Here is a 15,367-nt window from a genome sequence, read left to right on the forward strand (position 1 = left end):
CATTATTATTATAATTTGAGTGAGATTTTGAGATGTTTATCATTTTATGAGTCTAACAGGCTAAACTAGCTTCCCAGTAATTAGCCATTTGGTAAGATATTAGGAAACAGTAAACACTGTTTAACTTGCACTTACCAGCATAAATTCCAGCCTTTTCCAGTTTTGTGGGTCATTTATCTTTATTAAGTTGTTTTATTTGTACAGATCCAGTTGCTCATGCAGACAGATGGAAAGATTTGTAGACAGTAAAACACTATCTGGTGTTATCTATAACTGGTGTCTGAAGTTTGCTGCTTTAGTTTTATTCCTGATGCTACAAGGCTAGTAAAGCTAACAGGTAAGAGAAGGGCATAACCTAAATAATCACAAAAACTTTCATTTTATTAATCAAACGCATACAATCTAAAAAAAATGGGGTTATTTATGAGTAACGCAAAGCATGCTGGGTAGGGGATGGTACCAGATATATTGATCAGAATTCATTTTCATTATTATTATTATTATTTATCATTATTATTCTGTAGCTAGTATGTGGGCAATGACTGTTTCTTTCAACATCAACAACAACAACAACAAAATTAAAAGCTGATTTGTCAAATTGAGTAAAAAAGTTATTTTCAGGGCTTTTAATAACACTAAAAAAAGCCTCATAGAACAACAGTGACTTCAAAAAATAATAATAAACCGTATTTGTAATGTACTTGTACTTAGTAAAGACAGATGAGGTGCACATTTAAACCTTTTTTTTTTAATTACGGGGCTAAACTTTTTTTCGCATGTAGTTTGCCCTGACATTCAGTGTTAGCCTGCTGACAGAAAGTACTGTATTTGGTGTTATTTGAGGTGTTTGTTTTGGGGAAAGTGTCTGGCATCAGCAGTATTTGTTCCACATAACCGATGACCTTTGAGACAGAGATTTACATGAAGAAAGTCTAATGAGTATTGTAACAAGCAAATCAAGGCGGAAAAGCGTTTGACCCCGACGTGATTTGAACACGCAACCTTCTGATCTGGAGTCAGACGCGCTACCGTTGCGCCACGAGGTCTCACGGGAAGAGTATGCAACAAAACCTGTATACCACAATAACACAGCGCAGATGTCCTCGCGCTAATACAGAGCCACTTGACCAGTTTGTTTGTGCGTCGTTTCACGGCAGTTAAACGTTACATAACTGACACGATCAGCTGTTTCAGCGCGAGACCTCGTGGCGCAACGGTAGCGCGTCTGACTCCAGATCAGAAGGTTGCGTGTTCAAATCACGTCGGGGTCAAAACTTTTTCGGATTACAGTCTGTTTTTTTTTTGTATTTGCAAACTTCGTTTTATTCTCCTTTGTATCATTTTGGTTTATGAAAAGATTCCCATTATTGTGCAATAAAAAAATCACATTAATTATTCAGTGCGTTTAAACTCGTATGTCTAATCCAAATATATCTCAACATACTTGCACAGTGACAATGAAGGTATTTTATCTAATCTGCAATTTAAACCTTATTCACTTTAGCAAGTGGCAAGTCACGTGTGCTGCTTGTGGGCGTGGCCTGTTCAGCATTTTCTTAGTTCCAATGAGAAATACAGTACTGTGTAAAAGTCTTTTTTTTTTGTTTAGTACAAATTTTGTTATAGATTTTTATTTTATGACTTCTACATTATTGATTCAGTACAAAAACAAACAGTTTTCCAGCACAAATGAACACAGAACTGTATATACAAGAAAAAGCTATATATCTTCTAAATCTAACTAGTTAAACACAAATTAAACAATTTACCAAACAGTGTGAAAACTGGTTGTTTGATTTACATTACATGCTACACTTTGTACTAACTTCAGTAGCAGATTAGCAAAGTAATCTAACTAGCTTGTACTAGCTATATACACTAATCATGCTACTTATAATGTCTCTCTACACATTTAACAAGAGGTCATATATGACAAGATAAGATGAAACCATGGTTATAAGTTCGTTGTTGCTTGGTAGTGTGAACGTAGTGTGAACGTAGTGTTAGCGTGTCCTGGATGATCTTTTCTGTTAACAGTTAATTGAGTTGGAATGAATTGTGTTGAGGTACATCCACATGGAATTGACCAAAATCGTATTAATTTACGTAAATCTACACGGCACGCCCTCCCTACAAATCGCAGAAGAAATCGTACCTTTATCGTTAACACAACGTGGATTTGCTGACTAAGCTAACTCCAGCTAAATGTAAGTTAACTAACTGCTAGAATATTTTAAGGCTATTGAGAAAAATATTCCAAGAATACATCACTGCTAGCGAATTAAGCTACCTACTCAAATTAAAGCATGTTTCATACTTTCTGACAAAAAGTACGGTAGCAAAAAGTTATTTGAGGCGAAAATATGGCTGAATTTGTCTTCTTGTATTATATAATACAAATCAGAATTTTTTGAAAGAAAATGTTAAAGATTAAATTCTCACATAATATTTACAGTTAACATTAACCTCATTTACGTAACTATATTACGTGCTAGGTTACTTGTAGCTAGTTAAAAATTACCTCGTGATCTCTGTAACATTATTTCAGATTACCTGCTAGCACTGGAGTCAAGTCAATCCCAGTCCTTCGCTTGATATCCGTCCCTCAGGATTACAGCAAAACAAAGATTAACTCGGGAGACACAGGATTTAAGGGTTTTAATAACAGATTTCCATATACAAACTTGATATTGTGATGTCGATTGCCACTTCATTGGTCTCAGGCATTACTGTGTAACCGTGTTAAATGCACACATACTCAGAAATAAAATCGCATGCTTATGGAAGTCGCATTGAAAGATAAGCGACGTTAAAGAATGGGCCATCGCCTGCAAGAGAGTCTTTCAGTGTACAGATTTAGGCATTGTCGTTGTTGAAATAGTGGTATATACTTTCTTACACGCGGCTGTTAGGACGCACACACACCAACGATAGATGGCAGCCATTTTTTTTCCAGATTACCAGCATACTCGCGTAATGAAATGGTTTTTGCTCAGGCAATAGCATTTTTGTCTTGTGCTAAAACACTCAACAAGGCTACAACATACACTAAATGATTTGGTCCGCTGCCTTTTGCGTGTTAGTAAACAGGGATGCACTGATTTAATTTCTTCAACTGAATATGAGAGAGGATCGTAGACCGAACTTCATGTGACATCACCACTAACTTAACTTGCTGCGTAACATAAAATACTGGTTTAATTTACACAATACAAAAGTTATCCTATTGATAGTAAGATAGCTAGAGCTCATTTTATATATTTACACAGCAAAATAGCCGGCCTAACACTAGCTTGCATGGAAGTGTACCTAGCTAGCTTCGTTAGAGCAGTGCTGTGTTTAGGTAGCTAGTTAACGTAGTGTTGCTAAACTATAATACTGAGTAAGTTATACCAGAAATTTATGCTAAGCAGTATGTCAAACTGAAGTTATCCAAAAGAAAGAGCAGTGGTGATGTTACATGATCAAATTTGCAATTGGCTGATAAAATTATACTTAAGTTTATACAAACAGCAAAATCAAAACATGCAGAAAAGATCAGTGCATCCCTGCTAATAAAGATACTTTTTGTGTAGTATGATAGCTATAGAAAGAAAAAAATATATTTAAAAAAAAAAAAAAAAAAAAAAAAAAAAAAGACCCCAAACTGTTCAAAAAATTGAAATTTAAAAAAAAGAAAGAAAAAAAAAAAACAACAATACAAAAGCACACAATGTAAATCAAGGATTAAAACACTGGTCACATTAGAAAATCCCACAACTTGTCTTTTCAGCAGGTAGGAATGATAACGGATAGAGAAAAAGTGCATCCCTTGCTTCAGTAGCTTAACGTAGCTTGGGCAACGCTTAAAAAATGAATCTAGTCCTGCATTCAAATACTGCTTTTAAACACGCCCTCGTCGACGCCCCCTTTCCATGTCTCCATCGATGAATCTCTGCTGTCATCTCAAGGACCGCTTGGTTACTGTTCGCCTGTTAGATGAAGAATCGAGTCAGCGTAAAACCATGCGATACCATCTCAAGCTAAGATACGGTTTCGGACGCAGACCTGCCAACCTCCAAGAGCAATAATTAGTAGTCTGGGAATGCGTGGATGGAATAAAAATGCCATAAACATTTGGCTGCCAAAAAAAAAAATAATCTTTTTGTTTTCATTCAAAATTTTCAGTTTTTTTTTTTTTCCCCCCAGTCGCCAAAATTTCGGTACATCTCTAATAAAATCTCTACTTAACAGATATTAGCTATATAGTTGTCTAATGTTAGCTAAGACAAATATACATTGATAGATCTCATAAATGAGTGAGCGTGCCGCATCTTTCAAGTGGGAAATTTGAGTCAAGAAGAGACTACCAGCCAAAATATTACTAATTTGAGATGGGGGAAGGGGCGGAGCTTCCAGGTGTGTCAGTTAATATAGGAGAGTTCAAAACACCTATGCGATTGTCAATCATTTCCTACTCCGATATTCATATATCGATTGGCTCATCTGGTGTTTTTATTTGGGCGGGGCTGCTCTTTTGGTGTATTTTTGAGTGATAATTCATAACAGCATATTCTGGTGTTAAAATGCAGAAGGCTGGCAGGTCTGATAATGGAGTTCAATCAAAATGGTGGACAAATCTGTTTATAAATGTAAAAAGCAAAGCTGATAGAGCTTAGTTACTTCGCCTTGTTAGCTAGTTAGTATGCTGAAGGATATACTGAGCGCATACAACTCCAAGCAAATCATTTAAGCCACATTATTCTTGCTGTCAATGTCAAGCGTGTTTCTGTTTAATTATTTGTTTCCCATTATCCACTCAATATTGACAGTTGGCGACACACACGATGAAGGCGTGTTAAACAGCATTCAAATGCAGAGAAGCTTTCTAGCTAAGTGTTTATCTTTTTGTTGGAAATCTTAGTTTCATAATTACATAACCTAGATCAGCAGCTGTTCTGGTGACTGTGGTGGTCCTCCCTACAGAGCTGGTCTGCTACCTAGCTAAGCTAAGATATTGAATGTAGCTAAGCTAAGATCAAATAGCAGGCTAGTTTGGTAGTTTGCTTCTGCCATGCTTTAAAACAAAGTACTAAGTCAAACCACTTAAATGAACACAGGTTTTTCAATACCTTAAACATTATTACTTAAACCTTATCTTTATACCAAAACATTACAAGCATAACCAAGACAGCTAGTTATCTCAGCACTTGAGCTTGGGGGTCCTCAAGAAAAAGTCCTTTAATAAGAATGATAATGGGGAAACCACCACAGTCAGAGTTACACTAATCCAAAATCAGTTAGACAGTAGGATAGTTCCACATTCCTCAAATGATTATGAATTTTGTCTGAAATTCTTATGTTTTCCAACTCGCTAGCTCAAACATTCAACCTTCTGGAAAACCTTCTGCACTGGTCTAATCGGCTAAAACTCAAATTGTCAAATTGTGCAAATTCTTGCAAGAGGCATAGCAGGTAAGACAAATGCTGCCTACTAGATGCTACAGTAGATAAATATGTTACTGAACTACAGTGACAAGTATCTTTCTTAGGTTAGCTAGCCTAATTAGCTAGCGAAATATCTTGTGTTCAACAAGGCAAGGGTTTTGCGAAGCCTAGTTTAATTCACTGAAGGACTTAAAACGTTGATTTTTGTCCACCAGCAATCAAAAAAACTGGAGTTAGCAACTTCAAGAAAGCTTAGCTTTGAGAAAGCTTGTAAAAACACTTCATTTTTGCTTTGGCTATTCACCAAACTTAAGCTAGTAGCATTTTAGCTCAGTACGTTGACCTTGTTAAACATGGAACTCTTTAAGACTGTGTTCACTAAGGGTCAGGAAACCCTAGCTGTCTGAGAAAAAGGCGAAATCTCAGTTCAGGCTAAAGGGAATGCAGCTACTTCATCAAATCCCAATGATTGGCCTTAACAGCATAGGTAGCACTAGCATACAGAAACGCTAAATCTTTAGATCCCCTATGTTTCACAAACATAACATTCAAACGCAACTGTTACTATGTACAATATAGGATTTTCATATATTAATTATTTGAGTTTGTTATTTCAATACATTTTGTCCTCTGCCTTTATAGAGTATTCTGAATATGTACAATATAAATTACTACAGTTTCAATGATAAAATAAATAAATAAGATACAATGGCCGTGGCATCTGCAGCGTTTTTTTTTTTCCCCCTCCCCTCTTGGCAAGGGGGCGATGGAATGAATGTCTCAGTCTCCTTTCCATCAAAGGAAAAGTGAAATGAACATAGTGGGAAGCTGATATGGAAGATAAGAGTATGTACATTTGTGTGGTTCGTGCCACCGTCTTTGTATATTTGTCTTCAGATAAGCTGCATGTGTGTATTTTGTGTTTGTGTGGTTATGAAGATGAGACGGGGTAACAACAGTGGTGACACTGTGCCAGACCAACTCCAGGCCTCAAGGACAGGAAGGCAAGCCTCTGAAAACAGGAAGCGTCAGTGCAGGTGAGTGTGGAAAAAAATTTGCTGCCGGCTATACCACCGTTCCACTGGGTGAGTTTCCGTTTTGTGTCGATAATGGTTGAGAAGAATGCTGCAACAAGAAGAGGACAAATAAAAATTCAGGGGAAAAAAAAAAAAAAAAAAAAAAAAAAAAAAAAAAATCAGCTTCCATTTACAGATACCATCCTTACACCTGGTCATTTCATGCAGCTTGAATATCGCAATTACATTTGCATAAATCCAGATTAAACAAGTTTAAGTCATAAGATGATTTTAGTCGTATTGTTATACAAATTTAATTCATCTGTGTCTCCAAGCCACATGCTTCCCAACATAAGACCTCCATGCCCACCATTTTATTATGGAATGCAAGTAAACACAAGAAACTGCTTATTCACAATAAGGGTATGTGGACTAGGTGTTGCAGCCTTCTTCTAAAGACTGACTGGAAAACACAACATGCTAAATTGCAAATTTGAAAACCACAACCCCTTTTTGCATAGAACAAATGGAAGCAAGGGGCAAGACGCTGGTTATGAGTGTACTGATTTGCATATTACAAATGATACAACAATCAAACGGTAATCTGTCTAACCGCAGACACATTTGACTACAAGTCTACTTGGATGTGGTCAAAATCTTACCAAGATCCTACCAATCTAAACAAGAGACATGACGCAACCAGGCATAAATGGGATCCAAAATGTCTCCATCTTTTTGCAAAATGTCAACCAAGGTCATTTGTTTTTTTTTTCCCCTGATCCAATGACCTGATTCTCCTTACTGGGTAAATACCAAGTCACTGAAGTCAAGTAATCATAAATAAATTTTTCAATACTCATAATTAAAAAAATGCCTTACAGATATTACCATCAATTTCAGGTCTCACCATTTTGCCCGGCCGTGCCCAGGTGCAGATGAGTCCCTCTTGGCATGCAGTGATGATGCAATCGTCCATGAAGACAAGAACTGTGAGCCTCTCATGTGCGATCTTCTTACAAACGAGAGGTTCTAGCAAAGGGACTTCATTCATCCGTGGACACAACGTTGTTCCCAGCACCTTAGAGGCATCCAATCGGTTGCTACGTGGCGCTACATTGATCTTGTCGTTGCTCTTGCTGATGTTCCCAAGACTGTGGTAGCGCTTGTGCTCCTTATCCCCTCCAGTGGCAGACTTGTCTGATTTGCGCTCTTGGAGCGACAGTGTTGCAAAACGTCCAATGCTAAAGGGAGCACTGCTTCCTCCTCCACTTCCTCCTGTCCCTCCACTTTCCGTCCCCCCTTGGCCTTTTGAAGCATTTGCAACAGCAGGATGTGGAAGGGAATTGGACCTTGAGAGCGAGCGAGGTAGAGGAAGGGGCAATGACGCTGTCTGATGGGTGTTGGAAGGGTGATGGTGACCTTCAACCCCTCCACTCCCGCTCGTGCTGTTCAATCCTGCACTAATGGAAGGTGGCGCGTTGGAGCCAAATGTGTTGGTGAGGGCACGGGAAAGGGGAAGTCGAGGATACAGGACGTCATCTGTGAGATCCCAGAGGCAAAACTGGGTATCTTGTCCGACCGATCCGAAGCGGTAGGAGACAGACGGCCCGCCGCCTTTAGAGCTGTGTCGAGAGAGACGGGACAAAGTGCTGCTGGTTCGGACACGACCAAAATTTAGTGCCCCCTGGCCCTGGTGGAGGTCCTCCTCACTACCGCTAAGCTCCATCGGTTCCTCTTCTTCTAAGCTGGTGGTAAAGGGGTCGAAAGCCACCACGTTGACCCAGGACTTGTGGCCGTGACCTCGTGCCACCACACGACTCTCTGCAAACGACCATACAGTGACCAAGTCGTCTTCTCCACCTGTAGCCAAATATTTCCCATCCGGACTCCATGAAACGCAGAGCAAGCCACCAAAGTAGCTCTTCATGACGCCATGCAGCTCCATTGAATCAAAATGAAAGACACGTAGGCAGCCATCTTGGCCGACACAAGCTATGTGCACACCGTCAGGCGAAAATGCAAATTCGTTCAGCCCGCCTTCCCCCACCGCCCATCTCAGAAGTGGATTACGAGGCGTTTTGGTTTTGCAAGCGTAAACAGCAAATCCTTCACCCTGCCGAAGCAGAGAATACTGCGGCGCTGTTGTGCCACATGGGTGCTCCACATTATAGAGGTAGAGGTGACCACTAGCATGGGAGGCCAGGAATAAGTTCTCAGATTTAGGGAGCCACTTGAGACAGGTCACTTTAGTTTTGTCTATTAATCTCTGGAAAACAACAAAGAGATGAAGCGGCATAATGTGAATATTAGTTACATTTCTAACCTTCCATCACCTCTGGTGAACATTGTGTTAGTTTCTTCACTTATTGTACAATATCACACTAAGTTTGGGTCATTTTGGCCTAAAGATATCATAAATATTACCATGTTAAAAGCAAAGTACACAAGACAACAAATTATTCTGGAACTTAATACCTCTACTGAACAACCTCACACACCTCTTCATTGAAGAGCTTGCTGGTCTCTTTTTTGATGGGGTCCAGGTACTGCACCTGGCCTGCCGAGAAGCCCACGATGAGAGCCACGCTGTCCGCAGTCGCTGAATACTGATTAAAGTCATGACACGTGGGTTGCGTCCCTTTATATATACGCTTATCTATAGGCTTACTAAGATCCACTGCCTATGGAATGGGAAAGAAAAAGAAAAAACACAATGGGTGGAGTGTAAATTGTGTGTAAACAACATTTGGAAAAGATCAAAAGATCAAAAACAGCACCTTTACTATCAAGTAGACCAAATGTGAAAATCTTGTTATTATCAGTTCTATAAGAAATTATAATAGGTTTAATATAGCACAATAGGTTTTTCACTACATGAATAAAACATCTCACAAGCACATCTCTCATTTAACAAGCTTCATTTGAGGTATTGAAACATTCCTTGAAGGAACAGATTGGCAAGAAATTAAATGTTCACGTTCTTCTTAGCCCAAATATAATCGATCAGCCAAGACCTATACAATATGGCCAAAAGTTTGTAGACACCTGACCATCACACCCATATGTGGTTCTTCCCCAAACTGTTACCACAAAGCTGGAAGCACACAATTGTATAGAATGTTTTTGTATGCTGTAGCATTACAGTTTCCCTTCACTGGAACTAAGAGTCCCAAACCTGTTCCAGCGTGACAATGCCCCTGTGCACAAAGCAAGCTCCATGAAGACATGGTGTGTGAAGGTTGGAGTGGAAAAGCTCGAGTGTCCTGCACAGAGCCCTGACCTCAACCCCACTGAACACCTTTGGGATGATCTGACTGAACCCCAGACCTCCTCACCAACATCAGCGCCTGATCTCACTAATGCTCTTGTAGCTGAATGAACACAAATCCCCACAGCCACACTCCAAAACAAGTGGAAAGCCTTCCCAGAAGAGTGGAGGTTATTATTAGCAGCAAAGGGGGACTAAATCTGACATGGGATGTTCAACAAGCACATACAGGTGTAATGGTCAGGTGCCAACTAACTTTTGGCCATATAGAGTATTCGACGTCCAACATTTGCACCAGGGTATAGTATCCCATAGACTGTAATGCAAAAGTTGATTGTGCTGTTTTTCATTGGCACAGTAGAGTATAATCTTTCCAGAAGCATGCACCCACAACCCGAAAAAAATACTGACAAGACGGATTCGGATGGGACTAAAATCCCAGAGATATTCTGGTATCTTTGATTTGGTAGAGGTGCTCATACAGGTACAGCTATACCATCTCAGAAATATCAGAAATACCATCTGCCGTGTACCTTTTAAAACCAGGGTCATCACTGAAGAGAATTATGGGAGACTTCTAAACAATAAAGATGATGAAGTGAAGATTATGGAGGCTCATATGTAGCACAGAAAGCAGAACAACTGAAAACATGGCCACCCTGGAACCTTCTCAAAGCACAGACAGTTACTGCTCGGCTGGCAGAACCATATAATCCTCCCAGATAAGATCCACAGCCTCCTCTTAATGTGGTTTTCTGGAGCACACCCCAGAAGCCATAACATCACCACTGCCTCGTCATCTGTCTCCGTCATACCCTTCTCATATTCCATTAATGTTACTGTCAGAGATTGTTCAAATCCCAAAAATACTACAGCATTCCATGGCTGGAAGCCAACAGAGCAAAATTGGCTGAGCTCTCTAAAGCAGAATCCTTTATTTGTCACATATGCAAGAAATTCTTCCTTCACATATCCGAGCATGTTAGAAAGCAGATGGGTTTAAGGGCCTTGCTCAAGGGCCCAACAGTGGGCAGCTTTGTGGTGCTGGGGCTTGAACCCACCAACATTCTGAACAGTAACCAAGAGCCTTTAACCACTGAGCCACCACTGGGTTGGCGATACAATGACCTACTCTCTCACCCCTGTCAATCACAGCGTCACTATATAATCATGGGCATCTGTGAGCTCATTATGCAGAAGAGGGCAGATAGTGCTTTCCTCCGAGTGTTAGGCTGCAATGTTTGAAATGATGCAGTTAGCTGGCTTCACGTGTCTCAGAGGAAGCATGTATTAGCCTTCACACTCCCTGATTGGTGGCTGTTGTATGACAGAGGAGAGCTGGCTGGTCGGTGGGAACTGGCAGATGACCAAATTGGGGAGAAAATGGGGAAAAATCCATGAAAAAACACAGTTTCATAACAAGTATAACATTATGTAATCTCTTAAAAAATGTAGAACCCTTGGTTGTACTTCTGGGTGAATCCTTACAACAGTGCTTCCCCGTTAGAAATGTAAAAGATAAGAACCCTTAATTAACTGATGGAGCCTTAAAGAACCCTAGAAGAACCATTTCTCAAAGGGTGTGTATTCTTTTAAAGGTGCATTAAGTAAGATTTCTCAAAATGCATTAAGAATAGGTCTCTATTGGTTAAGTAGGTGGAGCTGAATAAGATTTGAGAGATTTTTTTTACTCTTTGAGCCCACCCCTCTTTTCCCACCCATGAACACAAAGCAGTGGTTCAACTAGAGTTAGCATGCTAACTAGCATTAGCTTTAGCAAGGATTGTCATGACATCAATTTCAAGCGCACTGTATGACTTTAAACACGCAAAATCCAGCACATAATGATTTCTGAGAAGCTTGTTTGTATTATTAGTAAGAAAAAAATGACTTGTGCACCTTCAAATTAGAATGAGCGTGTTTCTGAATTTTTTTTTTTTTTATTGTCTGTTGGAATGATGGAAAGATACAGAAAGTGGATCCCCCTTAAGAGAAAAGCTGAAGATATTACAGTAACAAGTGTTCATTTTCTGAGGTCTTTTGATAACGCAAAGCTGTTTTAATATATTGAATATTTTAAGTATATCTAGTTTTTTTTTTTTAAAAAAAGAAAGTTATACAGTACTGCAACATGGTGCCCAACTTTGAGGGATGATGGAAATTTTCTTGAACAATTTATTTTTCATGACAGGACAATACATGTATAATTAATAAAACAATAGCTAGATTATTATTTATAATGGACTTTGGTCATGAATCTACATATATAATATTTAGGGGAAAAAAAACAACAGAAGATCTAATCTTTACTGCATCTGTTGGAAGTCGTGTCAACAGTCACTAGACTTAAGTGTAGATACACCGTTATGAATAAAATATGAAGCCCACAAATCGAACAGTAACTCAGACCACAGCAAATAAATTTCAGGTTGTGGAGAGAAAATTATCAGGGCACCAACGGCACCAACATTAAAACCTCCTGCCTAGTATTGTGTACATCCCCCTTGTGCCGCCAAAACAACTCTGACCCGAGGCATGGACTCCATAAGATCTCTGAAGGTGTGCTGTGGTATCTGGCATCAAGACGTTAGCAACAAATCCTTTAAGTCCTGTAAGTTGCGAGGTGGTGCCTCTATGGATCGGACGTGTTTGGCCGCCCATGACCCTTTTGCCAGTTCACTGGTTGTCCTTCTTTGGACCACTTTTGGTAGGTACTAACCACTGCATACCGGGAACACCACACAAGACGTTTCGGAGATGCTCTGACCCAGCCATCTAGCCATCATAATTTGACCCTGGTCAAAGTCGCTCAGATCCTTACACTTGCCCATTTTTCCTGCTTCCAACACATCAACTTCAAGAACTGACTGTTCACTTGCTGCCTAATATATCCCACCCCTTAACAGGTGCCATTGTAATGAGGTAATCAATATTATCAGGGTGTTGATTAACATCATCATAGTCTCCATTTTTAAAACAGAGCCAAACCTGTCAAAACACATCAAAACAACCAAACCAAAACTATTAGCTAAGTTAGCCAGGTAGCATAGCCTGTAGTTTCTGCAGCTAAAAGTTCTTTGGTACCACAGCCGTGATAGGCTCATCGTCTTGAACCTGTTTTGTGAGATCTTAGACATGTAAACCTCCCTGAATCAGGTCTACACATTAGCACTGAGAAAGTCTCGGGTTTAAATGATGAATGTGACTTTTACAGTGTGCTAACAAATATGACCCAAACACCAATTAAGAGTTATGCGAAGTTAGACTTAACTCAGAAGTGGAAGTCGAAATTATGTCATAGGTAGCTAATTTTTATTTCCTTTACATACCATTTACGATTTTTCATTTATTAATGAACATTAGCTACCTCTAATGTTGCGGAACATCTGTTAAACATGTTAGCTCCCTCACAAACAGTCGTTCGAAAATCTCACTAGACCAAAGTTCATATGTTCGTCATTGTTAAATAACAAAATGCTTTTTAAATTAAGGTATTATTAGGCTTATATTATGTGACGTGACCACCACACAAGTCCCTGCGTGAGCTGTTACTATAGAAAACGTAGCGTATTTTCACGTACGTTATTCATCAATTAATTTACATGAGTGTCAATTTTTTTTTTTAATCTCGATTATCCTGAATTTAAAATAACCTGATTACCGGATAGTTCACGTAGACTTTGAGTTTCTTTTAATCAGATTACTTGTACTCGTAAACATAGTCAGATTATTGCCAAAATCTGATTTCTTACGTTCCTCAGATTTCTTCGTACATGTAAACACACCCATTAACAAATCCATTAATTATGAATAAGCCATTAATAACGAAACATGAATGTGTGTTGATGATGTTATTGATGCTAACTACTCATACAGAATAAGATAAGGGTTTAAAAAAATGGCTGTTAAACAGGAAACAAGATTATTTTCTTTTGACATCCTGTCTGGAGTGAAGAGTGAGTTTCATATAATCTTGTTAGAATGGATGTCATATGACTATGTTCCAGATTTGCTGGAAAAATAAAAATAAAAAAAAAAAAACACCATAAAACAACACAGCCACATTATGACAGACTGTACAATTTTTCTTTTTTTTTTTTTTTAACATTTACAAAAGAATTAAGGTATTTAACAAGGAACTGCAGGGGGCTGCGGGGAAAACAACTGATACAAAGTAGATTTAAAGTCTAATCAGGGTCTTTTTTTTTTGTTATAATCATCTGACAGTATTCATGAAACTCAGCAAAAAATATCATAATCTCTTTCATATATATATATCACAATATACTTATAATTCCGTAAACCATAACATAAAAAATTAAAGAAAGAAAGAAAAAATAAAGGGAGGGATTCATTTATGTTTGGGAAGAAAACATTTTCACATGACTAGACTGAAAATTCATTAGAGGTTTTAATTTAATTTTTAAAAAAATCATTTATATTTTTTATTAAAAAATTACTAAAAATATTTTTTAAATTTTTTAAAGAATTTCTTCATGAAAGAAATAAAAGTTTTTTTTTTTTTTTTTTTTAAATACTGATGGATTTTTCATCTTATCCTGGGAGATTCAGAAATTTCAAAATAAACACAATTCTGATTGAAATTTCAGTGATGGAACTAATAATCCTAACAAACAATCTTTGAAACAGTGTTCAGCATTAATTATTTTTTTTTGGTCTGTTTAGAATGAAAAAGATTTTAAGGTACAGGCTGAGCAAACTACCAGAAGTGGTTGAATCAAGAGCCAAATTATTATATTAATGAAGACAAATAATCAGTGATGAGAAACAAGATGCTGCTGGATTCTGCAGAGGAGAAACTGTGACCTCACAACATCCCAGTCCTTTCACAGAGATAAGGAAAGTGCTTTATTTTTTTATTTATTTAGGAATCTGGTGATATATTTTATGTATTATTATATTCTGCAGGTGGATGACTGGTCGGCTCTGCTCATGTCAGGTTCATCAACTGAGATTTCTACCTCGCCATAATAATAATAATAATAATAATAATAATAATAGGCTCGGATATGATCACAGAGAAGAAACACTGGGATAAATACTGAATTAAATCGGGATAAATATACCCTACATTGCCTCAGACTGCTCGGTGTGGATGCGCACCTTTTTAATATTGGTGTACGTGTAGAAATAGAGCTCGCGGCCGACGTTGAAGCAGACTCGCTCGGACTCCTCGCTCGGGTCTTCCGGCTGAAGCTTCACCATGGAGACCCGCACCGGGGGCAGGAAGCCCGCCGAAGCCGGAGAGGAGCCGCCGGGTCCCGGGACCACACCGCCGCCGCCCCCCGGTATCGAGGCGGCACCGGCTGCGGCACCTCCAGCGCCGGGACCGCGCGCTAATCCGGCCCGCTGCTGCGAGTCCGAGAGCGTGAGCAGCTTGTAGAAACCCTCCCTGGTGCGGAACTGCGACTTGATCTCGTTAATATCCTTCAGAGCGCCTCCATCGCCGGCCATCTTTAGCACCAACGAGGCCGCACCGGAAGTCCAGTGCTCTTGACACGGAAGTGAACGCGATCAAAATAAATAAATTTAAAAAAAAAAAAAAAAAAAAAAAAACCCACTAAACCGGGAGGGCAACTATTATTAAAGTAGATCTAATGTGTAGATACGTGAGATACGAAGAAAATAAACACAT

The 15,367-nt window shown here is 38.9% G+C and overlaps 1 protein-coding gene and 2 non-coding genes across 4 annotated transcripts; 1 reads left to right on the top strand and 2 right to left on the bottom strand.

Annotated features, from left to right (window-relative positions):
• Window positions 1-974: 974 nt before the first annotated feature.
• trnaw-cca (transfer RNA tryptophan (anticodon CCA)) lies at window positions 975-1,046 on the bottom strand. The gene has a single exon. It is a non-coding gene; the product is annotated as a tRNA-Trp (tRNA).
• Window positions 1,047-1,199: 153 nt separating this feature from the next.
• On the top strand, window positions 1,200-1,271 carry trnaw-cca (transfer RNA tryptophan (anticodon CCA)). The gene has a single exon. It is a non-coding gene; the product is annotated as a tRNA-Trp (tRNA).
• A 1,370-nt stretch (window positions 1,272-2,641) lies between these two features.
• Window positions 2,642-15,202, bottom strand: zmp:0000000529 (WD repeat-containing protein 20). 2 transcript variants are annotated; one of them, XM_026943607.3, is made up of 4 exons: window positions 14,836-15,202; window positions 8,942-9,124; window positions 7,351-8,709; window positions 2,642-6,552 (listed from the first exon to the last, which is right to left on the bottom strand). In XM_026943607.3, the coding sequence occupies exons 1-4, from the start codon at window positions 15,184-15,186 to the stop codon at window positions 6,493-6,495; spliced, it is 1,953 nt and encodes a 650-aa protein (XP_026799408.3). In that variant the 5' UTR covers window positions 15,187-15,202; the 3' UTR covers window positions 2,642-6,492. The 2 variants fall into 2 exon arrangements, with proteins under 2 accessions (XP_026799408.3, XP_053095893.1); XM_053239918.1 differs by having other exon boundaries at window positions 7,332-8,709.
• Between the last annotated feature and the right edge of the window lie 165 nt (window positions 15,203-15,367).

This window comes from Pangasianodon hypophthalmus, chromosome 14 (genome assembly GCF_027358585.1).
Source record: "Pangasianodon hypophthalmus isolate fPanHyp1 chromosome 14, fPanHyp1.pri, whole genome shotgun sequence".
Taxonomy (NCBI): Eukaryota; Metazoa; Chordata; class Actinopteri; order Siluriformes; family Pangasiidae; genus Pangasianodon; species Pangasianodon hypophthalmus.